At 41.3% G+C, this 26,589-nt stretch overlaps 1 protein-coding gene across 2 annotated transcripts; it reads right to left on the bottom strand.

Moving 5' to 3' along the window:
* Positions 1–2,216: 2,216 nt before the first annotated feature.
* On the bottom strand, positions 2,217–24,855 carry setd1a (SET domain containing 1A, histone lysine methyltransferase). Of its 2 annotated transcripts, none has more exons than XM_026164199.1 (21): positions 24,805–24,855; positions 23,630–23,774; positions 23,447–23,545; positions 23,085–23,355; positions 22,646–22,776; positions 22,286–22,536; positions 19,540–21,211; positions 18,229–19,221; positions 17,734–17,901; positions 16,857–16,941; positions 16,629–16,771; positions 15,079–15,115; positions 14,801–14,993; positions 14,672–14,712; positions 13,286–14,577; positions 11,481–11,835; positions 11,105–11,286; positions 5,577–5,687; positions 4,464–4,583; positions 4,064–4,201; positions 2,217–3,949 (listed from the first exon to the last, which is right to left on the bottom strand). In XM_026164199.1, exons 2-21 carry the CDS (start codon positions 23,765–23,767, stop codon positions 3,776–3,778), a joined length of 6,594 nt encoding a protein of 2,197 aa, XP_026019984.1. In that variant the 5' UTR covers positions 23,768–23,774; positions 24,805–24,855; the 3' UTR covers positions 2,217–3,775. The 2 variants fall into 2 exon arrangements, with proteins under 2 accessions (XP_026019984.1, XP_026019983.1); XM_026164198.1 differs by lacking the exon at positions 24,805–24,855 and adding an exon at positions 24,464–24,798.
* Between the last annotated feature and the right edge of the window lie 1,734 nt (positions 24,856–26,589).

Raw genomic sequence — 26,589 nt, forward strand, 5'->3', positions numbered from 1 at the left:
TACCCATCCTTGTGCCTGAGGGGAGCTAGGATTGATCCCAACCATGAACCATAAAATGTATTAACAGTTTTAAGACCACACTTTATGCACCATACTTAAACAGAGGACGTCATTAGAAAAAAGGGAAGAAAACTGGTCACATTTCTATAGTGTCATTTCAAAAGGAAGCAGATAAGAATGAGTTGATGGTTAAAGGTTAAGAACTTTTTTTTTTTTACTGCTTCCAGATGAGTTACAGGGCTAGGAGTCTTCAGCCATGCTAGCAGCTGTAATGCTTTTAATTTTAACCATGGCAGTTGAAATGTGTTTTGCCAAAAATGTACTCAGTTCAAAGGCATGCCTGTTTGGTTAACTGGTGATTCTAAGGTAATCATTGTTAGTTTGAGAACATAACATACCCTTCCTTGTGCCTGAGGGACATCATGAACTTACAAATATTTGACGGGCTCTAGCCAACTTGTTTTGAGAATAACAAACCTGAATCTGGTGCCTTTATTGCCCTGAATAACTTTTAACCAGCAGCTAATGGCTTCAGAAGTGATGAGGGGAGCTACGGGGGCCTCATCTTGCTTCCTTTACTTTCCTTCTGTCATGAATATATTGTTATAGTAAAGTGGATCAGGAGACCTGTGAATGTAAAAGTAATCACTTACACAAAATGGTCCATGTTTTTCTGCTGATGTTTTTAATATGTTTGCCTCTTGAACACACTCACCAAGATTTTCATTTATTTAAAAAATATTTTAATGCACCATTAATAAAGGGTCCAACGCATTAATACAAGAGAAATATTGCAAATAATATTAAAATAATCATCAAATTAAAAGGAAAAACAATAAAAAATAAATGAATGGAAGGTATGTACATGTTTCCTCCTCATTGAGTAAGGAAACGGAACAACATATTTACAGCTTGGAATCAGTGTGTTTCTACAAGAAACAAACACCTCTACAATATTTACATGTACTTCTTTGTTTTTTTGTTTTTGCTTTGTTTTTGTTTTTTCCTTTCATCTTTTTCTCCTTTATTAAAGAGGGTTGGTTTGTACTGAAAGGCTTTCATTGCAACAAGAAATATCTTACACATTTTCCTGTTTGGGAAAGAACAAAAAACAGGAGTTTAGTTAAAAGTTCAACATCAAAGTTAAACTTTGGACGGCCATAGCCATGAAAATAAAAAAAAAGACAACACAAAAGGTCACTGAAATCCCCGTCTGCAACGTATCAGAAACTGGCTAGGATTGTTAACCTCGCAGGGACACGGACACTTTCACCTATCTACAATGCAAACAGACTGTAAGCAGGATTTTTTTTTTTTTTTTGAGTTACGATCTTTCAGAAGGGATGACTGAAGTAAAATATAATGCATTCTCATGAATTCTGCAAAGATCTGCAACACAAGGGGAAAACAAGAACTTTAAGTCTTTGAACAGAAACCAAATCAAATAAATGTGCCTTACAAACAGATCTGCCAAGTTTACCTCGAAGGAGTTCTTCTTCTTATTATAACTTTATTTGACTTGGGGCTCTGCTAGAAATGCAAACTTGTAGCAAATGGCTGCAAAGCCAGCAGCATTGTTCACAAACTCACTTGTGTAATTCAGAACTTAACAAAGTAACTAGGGAGAAGGATTTGCAGAAAACGCTTTTGTCAATTGTTTAAACAGGAATTTGTGCGCGTGTTGAAATGAAACAGGGTGATATATTGTAAGCAGCAACAAAACCTTTTCTTGACTTACGTCACTGACATACATGCTTTTAACCAACAAACGCAACGGCTGTGAAACCAGCGTCATTGCTAATAGGATTGCGTCCTTTGTGAATCTTTAGAATTCACCCACAAACAGGGACGTGACCTTGTCGACAACGAAACATACTTTTGCGACTTCTCTGTTGACACAGCAGATATAGCGTGCCAAATCATCGCTGACAAACAAGCGATTCGAGTTATGAACGTATACACTCCCCCTCCATTGTGTTGGTGATAGAAACAGTCATTGACAATTTCTGATCCCACCCCCACTGGACATGTGCTCAACTGCATTTCACAAGCACAGCCCTAATTATTGTAGATGAATAAAGAACCCACAAAGAGCGCACAAATAATTTGTTAAAAGCACCTATGTCAGTATCCATAAGTTTGGAGAAGAACAAAAAAAAAAAAAAAAAAAAAAAAAAAAAAAAACAAAAAAGGGGAATATAAAAGTTTAGCAGTGGCATTTAAAAAAAAAAACAAAACAAAAAAAAAAAAACCACGCACACTGTAAGCTGAAACCTAAATTACACATTTTCACAGTGGGTTAAAACGGCTTTACTCTCATACAGACTGTTGCAAAACAGGAGAGTAACACACAGTGGAGAGAGGAGAAAGGATTTATAGGGCTGGTGGATCACAAAGCCACTGAGGACAGTGGATGGGTACACTGAAGCTCATTTCACTGTAATATACTTACAGCTAATGCAAATAAGTAACAATACCATTAATAACAGCAATAGTAATATAATATAATACTATGAAATGAAATTTAAAAAAAAGCTCCAAAACAACCCTCAGGCTTGGAAATCTTGCATAACTGAAGACCAAATTGATTGAAGTGATTTATCTTAAAAGTTACGCCCTTAGTGAGCGAGTCTAAAAACCCTGAATTTTTCTGGTATTCGTGTGCGTCTCTGTGCGGATTTGTATGGGTGCGTGGTTACAGAAGGAATTCGACACTAGAGGAGTGACTCCTGGACGACGCCGACAAAAGAAAGCCCCTTTCAGACATGACCTCCTTATCATTAACGTGACGGCATCCAAATGCACTGCTTCACATCTGGATAAACACCCTGGCTTCTGTAATTGTCACAAAGAAAACCTTAGAGAGTAGGAGCCTGGCACAACTCTGCTTGCTGCCAAGTCTACAGATAGTTATGCACAATATTATTTTTGCACGTCTTGTGCATGTTTGTGAATTATTAAGTGCCCTAATCAGCAGTAACTTCTGGACGGCATTTTTCCTACCGACTGCTTTTATTAAAGATCAAAGCGTCCCCCACCGATTTGTTTCAGCTACACCCAATAAAGAAAAAAACAATATTTCAGAGGCTGGTTATGAGACGCACAATACAACTTCCACAGCAGCATGCAAACACGTGAACAAGTGCTGCTCTTAGAGATAATGGCAAAGGAAATGAACACCGAAATTGTAGTTTCACTTCACTAAAGTCGTTACTAACAATAGTTATTTACAAAAATATAATCCTTTTGAAAGTAAGTCATGAGGAACATAAAAATGACCCATGTCTGACTGATGCCGTCACTTTAAAAGAGTAATGAAGCCATGTCTGAGAGAGTGCCAATAAACATTTGTCCTTTTCTATTTTTTTCTCCACATTGTCTCCTTTCAAACGGATGCCGGCATGGAATCAGACAAATCCTTCATGCCCTGACTGACGCAACAACTTCCTTGGAGCACCCGGTTTTGTCCAGTAATACTGCCACTAACGAGCTGATGCTAAAGGCCTTGTCATGCATCGAGAGCCAGATGACGCCAATCCATCACCCACTAGCTTGTGGAACTGCCTAGAGAATGAAAACTGCGTGTGAAAAGTGCCAAGTGTGTGCGTGTCTACGTCCTAGGTACTGTGAGGCCGGCTATGAGGCCATGAGGAGGGGCAGCATAGTGTACTGGGGTGGTTCAAGTTACACATTTAGGAGAGCGAACTCATGGGGAAAGGGAGGTTGTTTACGGGTATGGCTGGCCATTGGTAAGTGTGGTAGAGAAGTGCGTTGACTAGTTGAGCGTCCCACGACAGTTCTCCGTTCCGCACAGACAAGGGATCTTGTTCTCCTCCAGTGGGAACTTGTAATCGTACGTGATCTCTTCGTTGACGGCAATGGGTTGCTTTGAGTAGATCACAATCTTTTTCTGGGACTCTATGGTGATGACCTTGGCGTAGCAGTTTGGCTGCAAGGGGGGAAAAGCATCGACAGACTGATGGGCGACAGCTGCAGAACTTAACATCAGTCCATATCTAAAGCATGTAAGAGGCAGATCATTGTTGAGTGTTTTCAGACTTACAGTGCAGCAGTGGTTGATGAATCGTGCCAGGTTCCCACACTTGGTGGCATCTATAATCGTATCATGGTCCACTCTGAACAAGTAGCTGCTCCCGATGCCCTGCTGTGCGTAACGCTTCTCTCGATTGTCAGCCACCATCTGCGCATAAAGAACATTTTCTGACTGACCACACCCTCAAAGTGTCTGAAAAACTGCAATTCACATACAGTCATATCAATATTACAATGCAAGAGTAAGGGTCCAACACAGCAGGACTCTTAGAGATTTATTATTTGTATAAGTATTTTACAGATTTGTTTAGATGGCAACAGTGGATAATGAAAACATTTTAGATGTCAAGATGGCTGAAAAGTTTCAAAAACCATCACTGGTTAAACACAAAACTCCTTATAAGTCATACCTGTCTTATGTTTTGACCCACATACTCAATGACCATCTCATCAGCAGCAATGGGCTCCATCGCAAACAGGCCCCATTCGTGGATTCGGCTGCGTCCGAAACGAAGCCTCTTCTTTCGGAACTGCATCAGGACAGAGCGGATGTAATTTAAGAGGAGCCTTACTAGCAATAGATATTTTTATAAACTAACCTGTCCTGAATTAACAGACAGCTTTAAGTATTTACAGGCTATATCTTTGTTTTATAATTGGATCTTTAACAATTCAAAAAGGTAAACTAATCCAAGTTGATAATTTGGTGTGAAAACCAGAAAAAAAATAAATTGTTGACTAGAATAAGAACATGCAAAAAAGGCCCACACCCAAAAGTTTGACCACTGACCTACTGTAGTGAGCAGATTTTCTGCACGTTTAGCACAGAGGCAGATCTGTGACCTCGACCCCGGATTTGTGTAACAATGAAAGCCAGAGATACAGCCTCTTTCAAAACCAAACACACACACGCACACAAAAAACGAGACAAGAGCCACCTTCCAAAAAAACGCCTATTCAGACATTGCATTAACAAATAAACAAATTCATCTTGAAACCAAAAGATAAACCCACCATTGTGAAGGTAAAATTTCTGCATTCAGCCCTGAGTTTCATCTTGTGAAGCTTGGAAAAAACCTTTTGCGAGTTTTGATTGATAAACCACAGAGTTCGTGTCAAAATTGGTCTTGTTTGTAGTCTAAGTCTGGACTTAAAGAAGTCCAGATGCTTTTCTTTCCAAGCTACGATGACCTGGATGACTGAGAACCTTCACAGATGTCTTGTTTGTATTGTGTTTAGACTGTAAAACATGTTGGTATATATCCTACTAAATTCAGCTATGCGCTTCTAAAAGCATGGAATCAGTTTCAGGCTCTGGAAATTTATTCCTTAGATGACCTTTTGATTACACTCGTGAACTGTAAACCATTTAATTTATTGTGTCAGGTGGCATAACTTACAGTGTTTTTGTTTTTTAAGCAAAGATTTTTTTTTAAAGTTAAATCTGTTGACAAGTCGCAGGTTGCAGTTTAACTTTGTCCTTTAGCTTGTAAGTGACCACATGAATATAGTACTGCTTGTACCTTAAGCTGGTTGAGTTTAAGCAGGTCAGAGTCCATGACAGCAGTGGTGCCGATGACAGTGAGGAGGCGGCGCTGCTCTGAACGTCTCTCTGATAGCACTCGGTTAGCACCCTGCCAGGAAACAAACAAAAGAGCTTCAGAGAGTGCAACGGTTACACTAAGACTTCATCAGATGGCCTTGACGGGTAACAGCATGAACCTCAATTTCCAATACCCCTGCTCTTGTAGCAGAGGTTCATTTGCGAAAGAGATATGACTGGAAAAGTTATTACGCAAGAATAGAAGCAAGTCTGCCCTCGAATACTTCAGTCCCAACTACTGCCTTCCCTCTATTATGGTTCAATAATTAAATTCTTCAGGATGTTAACTTGTGTTCCTTATACATATCAAAAATTACTCTCATAACTACTGTGAAAAAAACTTGAGTGTTAAAGGGAGCCCAGCAGTGTAACTGTAGCACAAATTTCCAAAAACAAGGAAAAGGAATCTATGGAAAAAATGAAGCAGCTGAAACTTCCTTAGAAACTTCAAACTGAAACAAAATGAACTGACATGTTCTCATGCTACGTCTCAAACATCATTTTAGATTTTGTCAGACTATGCAACTTCTGTGTTTTTACAACCAATTAATGCTTTGCTTTCAGTACTAAACAGATCAATATTACAATCAAGATAATAATCCATGAGATTACATTTCATGTTTCACCTATAAAGCTAAGTGAAACAGCTGTTTCAATGTATCACCATGAAGTTAAATCATGTGTGTCTGTGTTGCTCTGTGTGCGGGGGAGAGATCCTCCTGAGTATCAGTAACTCTTTAAGCCTGCCACAAATCTTTGGTTTGAAAACATAAACAGGGATTATTCATCACGACACATCTCTTTGTTCCTGATATAAGCACATAAAAACCTCAAAGCAGCAGACATATCTCAGTTATTGGGACACTTTGATCAGATAATAAAAGACGCAGACTGATGTGGTGCCCCAGTTACATCTCATTCTGTGCGGAGTCTGAATTAGTCTGTAACTCTAGAAACAGCAAGACTGCATAAAACATGCCACAGTAAAATATAATAATTTGTGTGTATTATTCTAAGGAACTATGCTTGTGTCCATGGAAGCAGTAAGGGAAAGCACAACAGCTAAATGGGAAATACATTACGGAGGAATAAACCTTGCACAGCAACACGATAACGTGGATTTTCCACTCTTAACTCACACAAACACTAAGTGAGCTGATTTTTCAAATGTTCCTGCGTTCCATGACAATCTGGCATTGTGTGGAGGATAACTGGCTGCACATGGGACCAATGACGGTGCATCATATGAGTGTCTGACGAGCATCAAGATCATCACCCCCAAGTGACCCAAACCTTATTTGCAGACATTATAAAAGAGGAACGTTGCATGATGAAATCATAGAATCATCACAGTAATAGCCATATTTAGGCCTATGATAAATGTGTGGGGCTCTGTGACCCCTCTTACTCCTTTTTTTTCTGCTTTTGACTCTAGGCAGACTTATCAGAAAGCTTTCCCTGCACTTACACCAAAGTAATACTCACAAAGAGCTGAAAATAACTGTTAAAAATACTGTGACCCATTCAGGACACATACTATGTTACTGCCCAGCATTATGCACCGGGCAACCATAGCTCTGTAGGTTAAAGCTGACCACACGAACATATATGCAGTAGGACTATATGCATGTAGTGCAACTGTAATTACTCCTGGCACACAGGAAATGGTTCTCACACATTTTTTTTAATCAGCCATTACTAACAAATAAAAATAAAAAAAATCATCCAAGCTGAACTATATTTAAAGGTTAGCGCAATACAATCAGCAATTCCAACTTATTTTCCCTAAATTCATTCAAACATTTTTATTTTCTCTGTCCACACGCCTCCTTCAGTGGCTTCATGCCCCAGGTCTTTGAAATTAATTGGCTGTAAATAAAAAAAACTGACTTAAAAAAAAAAAAAAAAAATTATTTTTGCATGTCTGTGTTTGCTTTAGGCTGGGAGATGTCTATACTTGAGCAAATCGTGCCTTGGAATACAAAGTGATAAGTGCACAACCGGTCTAGCCTTACTATTTTTGTTTTTTCTAAGTAAATTCTAATGAAGACATAGTGGTTAGTGTGTTTAGTGTAATAAATGCTGCGCTCATGTTTCCTGTTTGTATTTCCAGCTAAGAGGCACCCAATTCAGCAGTATTTCATGGAAGTTACAGACTGAACCCAGTCTTTTTTAATGAAAAACACATAAAACATGTATTCAAATCCTCCAATCTTTGAATGTGTGATATTTTCTCCTTTATTTTTAAGAAAGGAGAATTGGTTTAATTCTGGATTGGGAATACATGTGCTGTGCAAATTTCTAGAGCTGTTCAACCATGCTTGACGAAAGTTGGAGTTGCACATTTGCTCTGATTATTCTTTCCAAAACACTTTAAAGGTGTGACACTCACTATGATCAAACTTTTCAGGGAACTTCATAAGAATTTATGTGATCGTTAGGATCCTTTGACGTAAATTGGATTCATCATCTTTTGTTCAGGAAGGAGTAATTCACATGTGACAAATCCGGATCTACATCAGGAAAAAAGAATTATGGATTTCCTGTGTCACAAACGGGAATGATCACTGTGCTTTACGTGAAATAACGCCTGGACTGAAACATCCTGCCACTGGCCCAGAGGAAGAATTCACTCTTCAACATTCTCGAAATGCAATAACATTTGTACTGTTTTTGAATACTGACGATAAGATACGTGATATGAACATTAAACTCAAAAGCAGTGGACACAACATACAATTTCAAGTATGTTACAATTATGGCTGCCAACAAAACGGGAAAACAAAGGGAAAACTACACGTTTACATTCAAGGTTGCCGCACTTGTTTCGTCTGTTGTTAAATTCATCACACCCTATCCCCACTCTAAACCCACTTCTAACAGCAAAGATGATGAGAAAAAAAAGAAAAAAAAATGTCAGTCAGCAAGAAATATTTTTGTTTCAAGTAGTCTTGCAAGGAAAAACAAAAGCCTAATGTTTTCAGACATCACATTATTCCTGTGAACGACCACATTCTGACTCATACAAGCCTGATAAATCAGGAAGCCCGACTAGAAACGACACGCATCTTGCACGTTTCTCCATGACTCTTATTTTCACACAGTTTTTCAGTTTGTATTGTCCTTAGAGCTGGGCGATATGAGATTTTTTCATATCACGATATGTTTTTTTCATTTCAGGCGATAACGATATCTATCACGATATAAGCCAAATAACTATATTTGTAAGATTTAAATGTGCCGTTGCTCACAAGTAAAATGTGAAATAATCAGCAGCTTGTTTTTATTTAAATATTTATTTCCCATAATAAGTTCAACAGGGTAGATGTACTTAAGGAACATGAGACTTTTTCAGATAAATAAAGGCAAATATTGCAAACTACACAAAAGGCAGCCGCTAAAGCGTTTAAGTTTCAAAATAGAACAAACGAAACAGACTAAATTGTCAATTCCACTTAGAAACAAAATATTAATTCTAAAAATAAATCTTAGTTTGTTTTACAGAAGAACAGACAAAACTGACTAACTTTTGTCAATATCAAATAAACTGAGAACTAAAAGGAAATTCTCAATCTCTCCTTGTTGTATAGCTGAGCTTTTCAAACAGTTTTAACAGTTACTTTAGTCTGACAAAAGCCGAATGACGAATTAGCGCTTCCAGTCAGAGACTGAGGCTACGTCCACACGTACACGGGTATTTTTGAAAACGGAGATTTTCCGTTTTCGTTTTAAAAAAATAATCCCGTCCACACATAAAGGCAGAAATGAAGGAAAACGCTGCTATGAACATGCCAAAGCAGCAGGTGGCGCTAGATTCCTAACCGTGCAGAAATGTTGGCCAATCAGAAGTCTAGAAGCCTCGGTGGGAAAAAGTAAACAAAGCTGGGGCACAGAAGCAGAACCGAGTCGTATGTGTGGAGGGACAGTAACTGTGTGTATATGTAAGCATTTAAACACTGCAGAGAGTAGAATTAACAGTAACAGTATTGTAGAAATTCATTTCACCGAAACAATAACGTGGCGCACAGTGTGACGCATGCACCAGTTTATTGTATTTCCAGACTTGCTTTCGGCACAATTTACAGTGCACGCTACTCTGTTTTTGTCAGACTTGAAATAGCCGAAATACCTTCACACTACGGAACTTCTATGGCTCTTCTGTTCGACAATCTCTCCGGCATTGGAACCATCATCTGTTTTCTCTTCGGTCACGCTCGGTTGATTTTTCTAGTCGGCACACTCATTTCCTCCATTACCCGCTGGCTGCTTCCCAAACAAACACACGTGCGGCTTGGCACTTGTGCTGTACGTAACAAGTCACGCGACGTGACGCTGCGGCTGTGATTGGTTCGGCTCTGCGCTACTTAATTTGGATTGGCTGACCTTTTTAAAAAAAAAAAAAAAAGGTCTATCGCGATAGCTTAATTTCTCTATCGAGTAAAAGTTATATCGCGATACATATCGTTATCGTTCTATCGCCCAGCTCTAATTGTCCTTCTTTTTTTTTTAAGCATGATTATAAATCAATAATTTACTGATTATTATCAGCCCTAATAGCACTGTTGTTGTTTTGTTGAATTTAATGTTCTTTTTACTGACAAAGAATACATGCCATGCTTTAAACATATGAGCAGTGATGTATGTGACTGAAATTAAATATAATTTGTTTTTCCTGCATGAGTCTGTCTCAACCACCAGACAGCACAAATGTAATGCCTAAAACCTCTGTATTGTAAATGTCCACATACTCATCATCTTACTTCTCTGTCATTTGAAAACCCTCACCTTTTTCCATCTCAAATCCTAAAATTACCACTTCAACTAAGCCAAATATGAATCACCTCCATTCCAAATGCCTGAGAGGCACTATCTAGCCAAATGTTGACTTTATAATAATACCCTGAAACAGCTACAAACCCCTAATAATTGATTACTGAGGCAGTGGAGACCAGCAAAATATTTTTCCTGGAAAAAAAAAGGTTCAACTGGATATCACATTAAAATTCCATTTAAACCCGGCTTCAACTTTCCACACAATCGAAAGCACGTCCACACCAACGTCTCCACTGCCAATCAGATTTACTGACTTTAGGTTGTGCTGCACGCACAGATTCACCTCACGGGCATTTTATCCTGTTCTTTCAACAACAAATGAAGGATCAAGCACAACAGAATCTCCAATCTCACAAACATTAGATTAGGAGAGTGAACGTTATCTGTGAGCGAGTGAACATGAACATTGAACTGTCCAAGTGCGTCGGCCTGTTACCTGATGCCGACTCGTTTTAAGGAAAAGCCTAAACAAGTTTCGCAAGATATCTCAAGTATTTCAGCAAAGCTTCTCAACTGCTTTAACAGACAAAATCAAACTGATGTGAGAACAACAGATTCAATAAATGGAAAAGAAATAAAAGAAGATGCATCCAAAAAGATTTGGAGTCTGCCTACCGAGGTGTCGACATTCTCCACCTCCCGTATGACCTGCTCGGGTAGGTCAAGGTCCAGGTAGACATCCTTCTCCTTGCGGCTGATGGCGTAGTACCCCTCGCTCCTGGCACAACCGGTCACATGCTCACGAAGCTGCCCATCTGTGTTCTTCTTTTTGCGGCGAGGATTTGGCAAATTGGTTAGTGCAGCCCAAAGGTCAAGGCTGACAACAGGGCACCAAATATCAAAGCATTCCTCAATTTAAAAACGTCACGTTATGCAGACAATTTAGTAAATTCATAACAGTCAGACTTTTTGGATATTGTGTCACTTCCATGTAAATCAAACCTAGTGCCCATACATCTTTGAGGTGAAAGATAATCACTGAAAAGGATATTAGTATGGTTGACCCAATGAGTGTCATTGAGCCAGTCGGAGCTATGGTCATCCTGCAGCAGCTTCTCATAAGTCTTCTTCAAAAACGACAAGTCTTCACCATCCAGACCAGAGTTCCAGATGTCATACAAGATGGTCATCTGCTCAAATTCACTGCGATTGTCAAACTTCACAGCTGATGGCTCAGGCGCTGGGACAGGTTTCGACCAGTTCTGGGATGTTATTACTCCTGCTTCTTGCAAAAAGAGCCGCTCACTCTTTCTCACTTCTTCAACCAACTCTTCCTCAGTGTCTGAGCTGGACAGCTCCCCAGATTCAAGCTCCTCCACATCCACATCTTTGTCCAAATCTGAGTCCTGCAGGAAAGAAAAACAGTCTTTTAGTTTCTAGTCTATGCGGTGTTTACACTAATACAGACTGACACATTGGACATTTCTCTGGCCAGTTAAAGTCATCTAATCCATAACAATATTCATAACTATATTCAGTGACTGAATGTCATTGACATTTTGGTTGAACATAAGTGTTCTTAGAAAAAAGGCACAGGTGTTGTGCCAAGATGCAGTAAAGATCAAAGATTACAATGCAGGGACTCCAGCAACACTTAACGGGAAGAGGATCAACTTTATTGACTGACCAACGCATTTCGCAATTATGTCTCTAAAATGTAGACTTAAAACGAGATGTCTAGAAAGCTATACTCTTTCTTTTGTTGATAAAATAAATTAAATTAATTATCTAGTCCAGTGTTTACTTGGGCATGCCTTAACCAATTAACCAATACTAACCTGTTTTAAGTCAGCTGGTTTATCTATGAAGACATGATTGGTTAATTTTAATTTTTTTCTGTTTCCTGCCTTTTATTTAAGCAAACTTCTATTATGTGTTACTGTGACCCTGTTGAAGGACACAAGCCGAAACGCATTAGTCAGTCAATAAAGTTGTTTCTCTTCCCTTGAAGTGTTGCTGGAGTCCCTGCATTGTGAATTTTTTCATCCTCCCCACGCACCTTGTAAGCATGTGAAGTTGTGCCAGAAATTTTTGCAAAGACCAAACCTGAACCTGAGGTAACCTATTGTTTGGAGCACCATCTGGTATTTCAAATACCTATTAGAGAGGAGATGCCTCAGAATCCGTCTGACTAAGTTCAGGGGGTGAAAACAGCAGAGACTCAAAAACAAATCAGAAACTCATCCAAATTGGTACTTTTTCATATATAGTGCACGAGTTGAGACAGTTTAATTCAGACGAAGTCTCTGGACTGTTACCTGCTGTATTTGCAAAAAGCGCCATCGGACATTAGACGTGTCACTGGCAGGTGGCAAGTTTATGGTTAATGAAAACTCATCTGCGCAAGTAAAAGAAGTTTTTTATGATGCAAAGCACCTGGCTGACATTAGCTTTAAGCAATGCTAAGGAAATGTCAGTAATTCTAGTGTGATTGCACCAGTAAGACTGAGAGCAGAGCGCTTCTACAGGGTACACCCTGTTGTTACCCCATCTGTTTTCAGCCAGAACATACCCAAGAATAAAAAAAACAAAACTGTATCACACAGTTCTGTAAATGCAAAAAAACTACATTTCTGTCTACACTGGAAATATATTCCTGGTCTGGAGAGCCCAAAGGTTTACCAGCGGATTCTGATTCTGAAAATTCTTTCGAGACATGTAAAACTCTTCAACTGTACCAATTTCAAAATTCCAACTTTGGGCTTACTGGTAATGAGTCCGTGCTATTGTTGCCTGTGGCATGTTTACGGTTATGACAATCTCAAACATTTACAGGAACAAACATGACAAATATACCTCTAATTTCCGCTTCCTCTTTTTCTTGCCTGGCTGCTCCTTCTGCTTTTTTGTGTGATGAACCTCAAGGTTTTCTTTATCTTTTCTCTTCCTCTTTTTGCTCTTTTCCTCTTCAGCTTCAAAACCCTTGCCAATTAGGTTCTTCTTCTTTGGTGATGGAGACACCGGCGTAACCTGGCCCGTATCCTCAGAGTCACACATCTCTCCCACTGCAGAAAAGAATTCTCCTGCATCTCCCCGTGACGTAAGTGGATCTCCAATGACTTCCTCTGGGGCTTCCAGCACGCCAGAAATAGAGTTGAGGTCAGCTGGGAGCAAAACAGAAGAATCTTGTCTGGAGGAAGTCCTTTTGGCACCAGTTGGTACTGGTACAACAGGGGGTTTGCAGTAGTTGTGCTCCATAAAGACGATTACAGCCCCTGGACTCATAAGGAGGGCCAGTGACTCTGGGGCGAAGTAATTTCCTTCCATCTTGTGCTCCTCTGCTTCATCAGATGTTTCTGTCTCCTCTGAGTCTCCAGGATCAGGGTCCATTTTCAAAGCCACATCAGCTAACACAGAAAGGTCAGTTGTTGAAGCAGAGGCCAGCTGCAGGAGGCTGGAGGCCCCAACCTGTTCTCTTAGTCTTAACCTCTGCTCACTTTCTTCCTCATCCTCATCTTCCTCTCTGAGAGAGTGACAGGAAGAAGTAGACAGGCTAGATGTCCGTGGTCTGCCTCTGGACCTTTTGTTGACAGATGGTGGTGCTGGGGCCTCCTCAAAGGCCATCCTACACATAGAGGCATGGTCCAAAGGCAGGTTCTGCACAGTGCGGCACACCATAACAGGAGGAGCAGGAGATTTGGGAGACTCTTTGCCTGCACCGCGTTTGCTAGGGGATTTGACTGGGGTAGTCTGGGGAGAAATGAGGGGTCCTCTCTTGGTCTCCTCGGTATCTTGGGTTCGTCCAGATGGGGGCACAATGAGAGCATTCCCTTCGCCTGGTTTAGAGGCAAAGGGAAGCAGCTGGATGCCCTGACTGGGACGAGATGAATTGGGTGAGGTTGCAATGATGGGTGAGTCTGGAAGCCTGCCTGAAAGGAGGGGAGATTCACCCGAAACTTGAGACGGAGATGGTGGTGCAGCTGGCAATTGCATTTTGCTTTCGTTCTCGTCTGTAGAGAAGGAGACTGTCTTTTTGCGCTTCTTGAGAGGGGGCACAAGAACGATAGGGGATGTAGGGCGTGGGTATGGTGGTGAGGGGGGATGTTTGGTAGGCGCCGTTGTGTCTGCCTTGCCATCTTTTGTATCACCTGAGAAAAGATACAAGTTTTCAAAGATTGAACTCGAACTGAAGCAATTATGTTACTGGTGCTTTTTGGTGATTTATAACAACTTCTGACTAACCTGTTTTGACCTCTGCCTTTGGAACAGCTGCATTATTTTCCCTGAGAAAAACAAAACAAGCATTTGAGTGTTGAAAAGTACAACATTCATTGTTATATAATTCTGATTACAGCAGTACAAGTGATGTACCTCTCATTGTCTTTCTCAGTTGTGCTATCCATAGTTGACTCATCCATGCTGTCTGGTCCTTCACTCTCTGCCCGCTCTCCTTCCTCTTCATCTTCATCCTCTTCTGAGGATGAAGATGAAGATCCTGAAGATGAAGAGCCTTCAGAAGAGGATGAGAGGCTCTCGTCATCACTGTCTGCACTGAGGACATCATCTAAAAAAATAAAAAAAAGTCAATGTAAACAGTCATGATAGCTGAAAATAAGAACAAAGTTATGAGATTCCTGTTTGTGGTTTACCATCAGACTCTTTTCCACTTTCGTCTTCCTCATCCTCCTAAACATGGGGGGGAAAAAAAGTTGTCATCACAACAATATAATCACAGTGACATCCTGCCATCTACAGGTGAGGACAGAATTTGTAACCCTGCTATGAAAATTTCTTTTTATTGCATTCAATTCACTACAGAACTATTTCCTAAGTGGTGTTAAAGAGAGCATGGAATTTTTAAACACAGCTTTTCCAAACATATTGTTTTTTTTTTGGATGCTTACATTATTTTACTTTGCACACAGATTTCATAAAAACTACCAGGGTTATTACCCCCCTTGATATTAATAATCAACTGCGTATCCTTTTCCTGGATAACAGCCTGCAGTTGTTTGTTATAGTTTTCATCAAGTCACACACACACACACACACACACACACACACACACACACACACTGAGCAATCGCAGCCCATTCTTCTTTGGCAAATCTCTCAAACTCCTCCAGAGATTTAATGGGTTTTCTGGCACAGACCTCAGTCTACAGTTCACCCCACAGATTTTCAGTGGGACTCAAGTCAAGGCTCAATGTTAACTTGGCTTTCTGTACCAGGAACAACCCATGCTTGGGTGTTGTTGAGTTGGAGAACAAAGCTTATGTTCTACAAACATAAGCATTGTCTCCATGGCCAAAGAACTCTACTTTTGTCTCATCTGACCAAAGGAAACATTTCTTTGGTTCCAACTTTGCTTAGTCATTCACTAGTGTCTTGGCAGTTGTTAATGGGCTCTTTAGACACCTCAAACCCATGCTTGTTTTAGTACTGCATGCAAATTGGAAAATAACCTTCAGTTTGAACCTTCACAAAGTCAAAGCACATCATTGCACAGCAGTGGTTTGTGCTATGGCTCAATAAAAAGGTCTCATTTTCTGGCGACTTATAAAGGTGACACTGGTAATTTTTGATTTCTCAAAAAATTGTTATTGTGTGTAAAAACAAATCAAGAAACAACTAACTTATGGTTTCTAAAAAAATTTAAATAAATAGTATCCTTACAAGTGCTATGTTAAAAATCCCTTGTACGTTTTAAAATAATGGTGATCACCAGTTCTACCCCTTAGCCTCCTAATAGATGCACATATAGCATAAATTTGAAAATCCTAGGCGACTTCCTTCTTGAGTTATTGTATTCACAGGAGTTTCAGAAGATCAAGGTCACCGGGAGTCAAACTCATGTGAGATTTTTAGTTGATGCACCAGTGGTATGAATTTCAAAATCCTATGCTGCCTCGTTGACGTCGCAAACTTGGGATGCCCGCCTGCCTGCCCAATGGGGTGACAGCAACATCCCATCAGCCTTTTACAGCTGAGAGGTAGAAACTACTTTGGAAAGTTTTGAAAACAACTTTAATTTTCATAAGAGGCTAATAATTTTGTTCTTATCTGTAGCCAACTAAAATAAATGACAACATGAATTATAAACTCATGTTATCACATTCATATATTCTAATAATCTAAAGTCATTTTTTAAAAATTGTGTTTTAATCTTGAATCACAATTTTAAAACAAACAGACAAACCTTTTCAGTAGAAGAACCATCAGATGTTTCTTCTCCCTCACTGTCAAGCTCCCAGGGTTTCCGATTTCTTGGCTTCTTTTTCCTCCTCTTGTTGTCCCTTTCAGCTCCATGCCTGTCTGCCTCTGGTAATCTCTCGTCAGCAGCTGAAAACAGGATAATTTAAGACTTACATGGAGCAGATCAAGTAATCCAACCTTTTTTTAAAGCCTGAATTACAGCTGAGCAAACCTTCATCATCTTCGTCCGGTGGTGTTGAGGGCCGTGGCCGTTTCATGTCGCCCTCTTCAAACTCTAGAGGTTCTTTCCGTTTCACCTGCATAGTTCAAAGTGTTTTTTAAGAATAAAAACCCCCCAAAAAACCTCAAAATTGACTTTACAAAGTCTGACTATTTTTCAGAACTAGAGGAAGTACCACAAACTGACAACACCAAACACTTGTGCACTTTTTGAATATTGTGGTACCACGTAAAAATTCAAAATATTAGAATGACAATATCAGATATTTTAAACTGCTCTTGACACCATTTATTGACTTAAGCTTGACATATACTGTGCTGAACATTTATACAGTATGGTTTACCTGTGACAGCCTTAAATGTAGCTTGAAGAGTATCTAATAAGAATTCCAACTACACAATGCACCAACACAATCATTATTATTGGTCCATTTGGTACTAACATGCACTGTAAATACTGCACTATTGACTGAGAAACAATAAGCAGGAAAACAGCATGATGATAATGCAGTGAAACTTATGCCGTTTTATTATGTTCATGTCACATTCAGTTCATGTATGAACAAAATTACTGTCTTTTCTAACTCCTGACACTGGACAGGTCTCCCTTGTAAAAACAGAGTTCAGTACAACTAAATAAATTCTGTATTTATTAGGTCCAACATGGAGAACAGTTTCAGTTACCATTTAGTGACATCAACAAAGTGCCTCAACAAGGTGGCATACAAGCACCACTGCCACCTAGTGTTTTGGTGGTGTAATGGCAAATGAGACACTCCAACAAACAAACATAAAATATGAAGGCAGTATAGATTCCATACAGTAACATGGAGATGAAACCAAAATCTGCAGCAATAAAGTACTGTTACCTTGAAAGAAGGCAGTCGTAGTGCTCCACGGAGAGAAAATCCCTCCATGCCACCACTCTTTGCCCAATCCACAAGAGACATGAGAGGCTCCCGTGGACGGTTGACCTTTTCCTCTTTTTTCTCTTCATCCCGTAACGCAGAAACCCCCCTAACCATCGTCTGGAATGGCTACAAAAAGTAGACATTTACAGAAGATATTACGTTTTTCTGGCCTCGTAACAACAGTCTTTCTTTTATATAGTTAACTGACTAATAAAAGCATCATTAAACTGAGATGAAATAGTAACAGGAATGACATCTTTCATTAAAAAAACAAACAAAAAAACATGCTAATTATAAAAAAATCAATTACAGTTAAATGGAGGAAGCACATACATAAACTAGTAAAATTATTAAGTAACAGGGTGGGCCTATTTATTTTATTTTACATGCACAAAAATTAACTGCAACCTTAGAAAGATGACCTTCATTATTGTTGAGGCTGGGCTTCCTTACCTTGGCCTTGGTCTCTTTCCGCTCCCACCACTCGTCAAAGGTGGCAAAGGCTACATTCTCCACCATCTTGCGGTTCAGGTCCCTTTGCATGATGTTCTTCATTTCTTGGATAAGAGTGGCCAAGACCATCTGCACTGTGGCTTCATGAGGATTCTCTGCCAGCATGGACATCTCCTCCCCTGGAGCCCTGTACTCATCTCCATCCCCAGGCAGCATCGTGCCATAGCCAGGTGGGGGCATATAAGATGGGTAGTGTGGCGGTAAGACATGTGGAGGCCAGCCACTGTGTGGAGGCGGGATACCATGGTGTGGATGGGGTGGTATTTGAGTGCTGTGGGGATCGGGGTAGGGATAGGTCATGTGGGGTGGCATGTATCGGTGGTCTTGGTCATAATGAGTGCCTGCCCCATTGCCCTCTTGGTCCATGTAGGGGTGGTGTGTGTGATGTTGTGGAATAGAGTGGAGATGGTAGGAATTGTAGTCTGCAGTAGCTGCCTCACCCGGGCCTGTGGTGCCATTGGATGAGGACATGCGCAGCTGGTGTAGGCGACTTAACATGTGGGTCTGCATTTGGAAAGACATAGGGGTTCCACCACTGTACTGGTTCATCAGCTCCATGGAGCTGGCATAGTCATACATGTGGTGAGGCATGGGGGGAGGATACTCAGGATGCAGCTCCATGTGAGGAAGGGGAGGAATCCCTGGTGGAGGTGGGGGTTGTAGGGAGTAACCAGGGGGTGGTGGAGGGGGCAGATGAGGGGGGTAGGATGGTATGGGAGGGTGCATGGAGGTGCCAAAGTGCTGTGCAGAGTCAGAGATGGGTGGGGGTGAAGATGAGGGGTCTGTTGTTTGTGAAGTCATGGCAGCCTGAGATGAAGATGGTGAGGATCCTGAGGTGACTGATGGCTGGTGGGTGGTCACGGTTGTTATGGTCGTAGTCTCCTCCTCCTCATCTGAGATCTCCATGTCTTCTCCTGAGGAATGAGGAGAGGCCTGAAAGAAAACAGAATTTACTGTCTTAAGTTGAGAAACCACCCACATATTGAAGCAAATTCTCAAAATAACACTTACTGAATTATTTTTCTGTCCCACTTTTCTAACATAGAAACGGGCACATTAAAAGCAAGAAACCAAAACATGAACATTATGTTTGACAGCACTCAGAATGTTAATCACTGTGTCGGTACTGAGGAGGTTTTTATTCATTTCCACCAAATATTTATTTCTCTGCCCACAGACAGGTATTTCTGGGTGACTATCAAAACAACTGATTCTATTTATAAAAATAAATTGAATCAGGACAGATCATACCTGACTCTGTCCATTAAAAGGTGGTGTGTGCGCTCCTGTCCGGCTCTGTGCATCAGCAGATCCAGCCTGTGAAGACTCTTCCTGCAATACTCCAGGACCAGCTGGGCCGACTTGGGCCTGAGTTTCCTCTGGGGGTGGGATGTGGGGAGAATAAGTAGAAACGGGTGGTGTAGATGCTGTAAGTACTGTGGGGCTCTTCCTGCCTTCTCCCCCTTTTCCCCTTTTTCTTCCTCTGTGGCCATCTCTGTCTCTTTCCCCTTTCCTCCTGTGGTCTTTCTCGCCATTGTCCCCCACCTGTTCCCGCTCCCCTTTCGCATCACTTGACCCACGTCTTGTTCCAGCTCCACTTCCATGCTTCTCCTCTTTCCTATCCTCCTCATCTTCTTCATCAGAGGCAAGAAAAGAGAATTTAGCTTTTTGTTCCTTCAAAAGCATCTCAATACGAGAGTCCAGACTGCTGCTGTGGTAGACAAACGGTAAACTCTCATTGGTGGAATCTGGCTCTGGGGAGGACGAGTCCCTTTGAGGGGGTGGAGGGGAGCTAGAAGAAGATGAAAGATGGTGGGGAAGGGAAGTAGAAGAAGGAGAATTAGAAGAGGAAGCAATGGTGGGGTGGGGCGGAGAAGAAGGCGGGGGTGTCTTGGGTGGGGCAGGTGGGGTGCTGGGACGACGTTTGGGTTTTGTCCATTGTTCTTCACCAGCAGGACTATCCTGGTTGAAGTCCAGTGTTCCAAGTGTTTCTGCTACAGCTGCTGCAATAACAGAAGCTGGTGGGAGAGGAGGTGTAGGAGGTGGAGGGAGAGCACTGTGGTGACCATGGTAGTCTTTTTCAGCACCTAATGAAGGCAGAGAACCCCTCTCTGTGAGACTTGTGCTCCCTAGGCGAGTGGAAACGTCCAATCCCTGAGGAGGGGCTGGGGCAGGCTCTTTGGAGGAGTATGTAGAGTAAGATGATGGGGGAGGAGACATGCTGTTAGATGAAGAGCGGTACGAGTTGGAATTGTACCTGGGATCCGAACTGTTAGAGTAGTCACTGTCCCTGTCTCTATCTCGATCTCTGTCTCTGTCTCTGTCCCGGTCATGGCTGCTTCTTCTGCGGCTGCTGCTGCCATGGTGGTTGTGAGAATGGTGGTGGTTGCGGTGTCTCTGGTGGCCGTGGTCACCTGACCGAGAGCCCAGGCTGTCTCGCCTGTACCCCCTGTCATCCCTGCGATCTGAATGGTGGTGGGAATGATGGGAATGGTACTTTGAGGAAGAGTTTGTGTCTTGCTGGTGATGATAAGATGACCTCCTGGAACCAATCCCCGCTGGCCCATACCGTCCCCCTGAGTCTCTTTCACGCTCCCTCTCCCTTTCTGACATTAGGGGCTGATCATATTGGTTGGCAAGAGGTGGTGGGGGCATTGAGGAGTGGTGTGCCATGTGTGGCCCAGGTCCTCCAACATTAGGGTAAGGGGGGTAGCATGGTGGCTCATTGGGACGGTATGATGTTGTTGGGGGGTACATAGGACGACCCCGGTGATACACTGAAGGTTCCTGTGCATCATCAGAGTAGCGTGACACTTTGTATCCTCCAACCGTCGAGGAGACTGCAGAAGACGAAGATGAGGAAGGTAACATGTCCTGGGGAGGGTAGCCGCTGCCCATTGTGCCAGTATTGTAACCAGGATGCCTAAAATGCAGAAATGAGGAATTTATATATGAACCACTAAGTCAATCAATGATGCTTTTTGACTTTATGTGAAAAGGTAAAATGTGGTTTGTGTTGTAACGTCATTTAAATGTTTTTGTTTTAAAAGGGATGACATGAGAAGGATTTTGAGGTTGACATACAATACATACATACAGTGAAATCTAATTGTGGCAAATACTATTGGAAACTCAATGTCGCACAACTGAAACAAACAACCTGAGAGCATTTCCCTCCTCTGTGCAAGCCAAGCTAACAAAGGACACAATAAACAAAAACAAAAAAAATGATGAAAGATGATAAGACCAGACCAGGTCTTTTGTACCAAAAATTTCCCTTCATATCATTTGCACCAACAAGTTCAGGAAAGAAGTATATGGTAAAATATGGTGGAGGCTCGGTTATGGTTTGGGACCGTATTTATAATTATTAATGCAGAAAAGTACCATCAGATTTTGATCCACCACTCAGTACCATCTAGAAAGTGTCTGGCAATAGCTTCATTTTTCAGCATGACAATGATCTCAAGCATACTGCCAATCCAGTAAAAGCATAGAAACACAATAAAAGCAATAACAAAAAATGGACACCATCAGTCATGGACTGGTCTTTCCAATGCCCAAACCTCAACATTACTGAGGAAACAGAGAAGGAACAAATGACAGCCAACATCCAAATAAGAGCTTAGATATGACCTTCAAAAAGTCTGGAGAACTATTTCTGAAAACTACTTAAGTAAATTACAAGAAAGCTTGCCTCAGAAGGTTCAGGCTATGTGGAAAAATAAAAGGTTTTCAAAACAAATATTTCAAGACTATCGAACTTGTTAGAATTGTACAAATCTTGTTTTTTTGCCTCATATACTGTATTTTCATGTATGACTGCATGTTTAAAAAAAAATCGCTGCATCCATTTCTCATTTTCCTAGCAAAATATATCGAAACAAGGGGTGCCTCAGTCTTTTCCACAGTACTTTGAACCAAACCACAACAGTAAGACCACTTAAGGTAAATTTTATTCAAGATGCTTTGTTCCAGTTAATTATCAGAAACTAACCTTCCACCAGCATAGCCCGAGTCTTGTGAAAAAGGGGTCCCAGATCTTGAGCTGTAAGGTGTTCCTCCCCCACCCTGAGATGACGCAGAGGAGCTTGGGGTGTAAGGACCTGCCATGGAGGAGGGGGGCGTGTCTAGACGCTGATCATAGCCAGTCTCTACAGAAGGTGTGACATTTCCCGATGTGAGGGCCTGGACCCCTGCTGCCAAAACTGCAAGCTCACTGGAAAGCCTTCGCCTCATTTCTGATGGCTATGGAAACAGAGTAAAAATGTATAAAATTAAATGCATCTTCATTCAGATTACCACTCAAGCATGACATCACTAAATAAGTGAAGAGATGTTTGTGCAGTCACAATACCGTGTCAGGCTGTGGCTGTGTTGTAGCCTGAGGCTGAAGCCTGTCTGTCAAAGCCTTGCCTCCTAGAGGCACTGTCTGAGGAGTGTAGGACCCATTTACTATCAGGTCATAATATTTCTGCCTCTGTTGACCTGTATAAAAATAAAAGTCACAGCTATTTAAATGCAAGCTCTCAAACCGAATCAACAGACAAACAATTTATATCTAACATGGTTTGTATGAAAAACTTTAGATTTAACTGCAGCTTAAGTTTTTTCTGTGTCACTTGACTGTTTTGTTAGCAAGTCTTCTTCCTTTGAGGAACTGCTCAAAAGATTACATGAAAAAGTGACTCTCTTTGTCTTTTGATTTAAAATTGCAAACTGCATATAAAGAAACTGCCCAAAGCATCACTGTAACAATGTGCATCAGATGGCAAAGAGGAGACATTTTAACTTACCTTTTATATCCAACTGAGCATGAATGATGTTCCCCATGACAGAGGTGTTGTGCAGGTGCTTGACTGTGTCCTTGGCTCCTCTGGTGCTGGTGAACAATACTCGGGCCAGGCCTAGGTGCTTTCTAGTCTTGGGGTGAAACAGAATCTCCATCTCCTCCACCTCACCAAACTTGGCACACATTTCTGCCAAGAAGGGTTCCTTGATGTTGTCATTGAGTCGAGCAAAGGTCACCTCCTTGAGAGGTATGGGACCCACATAGAACTCATCAAGCTGCGGTAACAAATTAAAGGATCAGTGAAAAGATAATCAAACAGAAAGCTCCCGAGACGTGTCAAATGAACACTAATCCAAGTATTCTCACCTTAAACTTTGGCACTGGCAGAGACAGCTCTGTATATCTGGACCACAGTCTCCGGGGTCTTGGATCTCGCAGTTCTCCCACAGGTGGAAATCCAGAGTCCTGGGGACGAAAAATAAACAGCATGCAACATACAAACAATAGTTTGATTGAAGATAAAATAAATAAATGTGAACATTAACTCACTGGCACACTGAAATGCACTCCATCATATCTGTAGATCTTCTGGGTGACACGCCTAATGGCTGGGTCCTGGACGAGTTTGTAGCTTTTCCACTGCAAACTGACAGCTTTTTGTGAATCTGCCCCACCGTCTGGATCCATCCTACAACTGTCACACAAAGAAAGACCACCATTACACACACAGTGCAGAAGCTACTGATAGAAGAAGAAAAAAAAAAGACCGGGCATCAGCACAGGGAAGTAAGCTTTAAAAAATCCCTGCGGAATTAAGCCAAACAGATACAAAGTGCTGCAGTAATTACAGACTATGAGCACTCTGTATGGCAACCTGTCAGGCTAGCGAGCTGCGTCACATCAGCTGCTAACGATCAACTTTTCGGACATCTATATTTCAGTTGTAGTTCTTCTTGCATGGGTAAAATAAGTAAATTAAACAGACTAGCAAATGGGACGCTCTTAGCCGCGGATATGATGCCGTGTGCTGTCAAAACAATGATCACCGTTACGTCACTGACCATATACTTCAGCTAGCCACCTGCTGTTAGCAACGGCTAACCTAGAATATGCAAACTGCTGCTTTCCGGCATCATGACAGATTTCACGTTCCACGCATTGAATCGGGCTTCAGAAACACTCAGTAAAACGCCCACCTATCCGTTTCTCTCACCTCAGATCAGAGCGATGTGATTGTAAATTAGTTATGCCTTCTCGTTTTAGCTAGGGCAAGTCAACGGTACGGTAAGCTAATGCTAGTTAGCAAGAACATCACGTTAGGAGTTAAAACTGTGCTCTTCATGTCCCTCAACCCACAGCGATAAAATGTTACCAGTTACGTGCCTCACTACGAGGATCTGTAGACTCGTTTCACCTTCAGTTTAATTAAATTCAGACCCCTCTCCTCTTCGACACCTACTGCCCGCTCATCCGAAAGTAGCAACCCGCCGCTACAGTGTAGGCAGCTCCAGCCAGGCCCGGGAGACGAACAAGAAAAACACTGAGTTCCTAACAGAAACGGCTCACCTCCGGCCCGGCTTTAACGCAAAACCGACGAGCTAAAACGATACCGCTACCATTCCGACAGTTAGTCAAAACAGCAACGCGCCTGTTCGAGCAACGGAGCCATTGTTTTCGCTTCGAAATCCTGACATTGTTGAGAGAGCGGCCATCGCGTAACTAACCTGAAAGCCTCGCCTGTTCTCCATCAGTGTGTTCAAAATGCAACCTGCGATTACTCACCGGCACTTTCGTCAAAGCTGAAACTAAATACAGGGAACTTTCACATTGACACATAACACTGTACACACAACAGCATTAAAAATTGTTAATGTAAATAAAGTCATTTGTTTTATTCAGCGTGAAATTTACGCATTTTTAAAAATTGGTTTGAATCTGCTCCTACATTCGCAAGTATAAAAAATGGCCAAAGGTCCCTCTAGCGGCTGATAAGCAAACCTACCTCAAAATTACTGTCAAATATAATTTATTGTATATTAAAATCTTTCAAGGCTCATATTATACTTGTAGTGAACACTTTAAAGGAATTTATTTCAACATATTAAGTGTATTTATACCGCTACATCTTGAAGAATTTAATTACTTGCCACATACACAATTACACATCTATAATGTGTAGTGAAGTGCTTAAGTGCCAGACTGGCTGTACAAAAGAAAGAGAAATAGAGAAGTATTCCAATCAGCACCCCCCCCATTGTGTTAGATAGCTGGTTAACAGCTATCAGTTGAGTAGCTGAGTATCAGATAGGCAGTGTGTGAGTTGCAGTCTCATTTAGCAGTCTCGCGGCTTGAAGGTAAAAGTTCTGCCTCATTCTCTTGACTGAAGTAACTACACTCCTGAGGGCCACCATCAACGTCGTGATGCTCCGACTAAGGATGCTTTCTATAGTGTAAGAATAGAAGTCCCTGAGCATCCCAGCCAGGAGTTTGAAATCCTTTTTCGTTATCTAAAGTAGGAGAAGCAATGATGGGATTTCCTTATCATGAAGTCATCTCTGATAGAACAGCAGCCAGTGGGCACAACTTGGAATATTGATGCTGCAACTTGCTGTAAATAAGCTACAAACCATGAAATTCAAATAATTCGGACTGACCTTAGGCACAGAAGATCTAAACAATCTCCAAAGCTTCAAGGTGGGCACTCAAGATTTTTGTCCCTAGTTCAATAATTAACCAGATGTAAAATATGCTTATAAGCTCCGTCTGGAGTACCTGCCTTGTAATGTTGAATAGTGTGACAATAAAGTTGGTCTTAAGACATTTTGGATAGGAAATTCCATAATTTATTAAATAAGTTGATTAACACCAAGTTGGTTACACTGCAGGGATATCAATCTGTCCGGTTATGAAGAATAAACTGTTGCAAATCCATGTTGTTGGGGACAGCATAACATTTGCCATGGTGTTCCTAGACTCCGTCACTTGAACACACCAAGGTGCTTAGCATGAGCTTGTTCTCATCTGTGTAAAGAACAGGGTGCCAGTGGTGAATCTATCAAGCTGCATGGGGCACAACTGTGATTGCAGATCTTACTAAAAGATACCAGGATCTTTTAGTAGGACCTCATGTCACCACCATGGAGCCAGGTTCAGAGTCCAGTCACAAACATGAACCAGGCTGGAGGGCATTTTCCAGAGTTCTGGTAGGGATCCCTCTGATTCTCTATGGAAAAAGGAGCAGATATTATTCCTGCTGCTGGGCTGATGCCCCTCTAACCTCTTGAGACTGCTACAAGAACCAGAACCTTTGTGTGACTGTGCCAGGTTGGCAGAGTCACACAAAGGTTGTTGACTCTCCATTGCATCAGTTGTCACTTTTAATGTCCCAAAGCAGGTGAAATGGATTCATATTGGTTCTAGCTTTCTAACTGGACAGATCAATTGCCTGAAGTTTAACCGACTTTGTGTTAGAGTGTGACGAGTATCTATTATCTCTCTGATTTATTCGA

Source organism: Astatotilapia calliptera, chromosome 4 (genome assembly GCF_900246225.1).
Source record: "Astatotilapia calliptera chromosome 4, fAstCal1.2, whole genome shotgun sequence".
In the NCBI taxonomy this organism is placed as follows: domain Eukaryota; kingdom Metazoa; phylum Chordata; class Actinopteri; order Cichliformes; family Cichlidae; genus Astatotilapia; species Astatotilapia calliptera.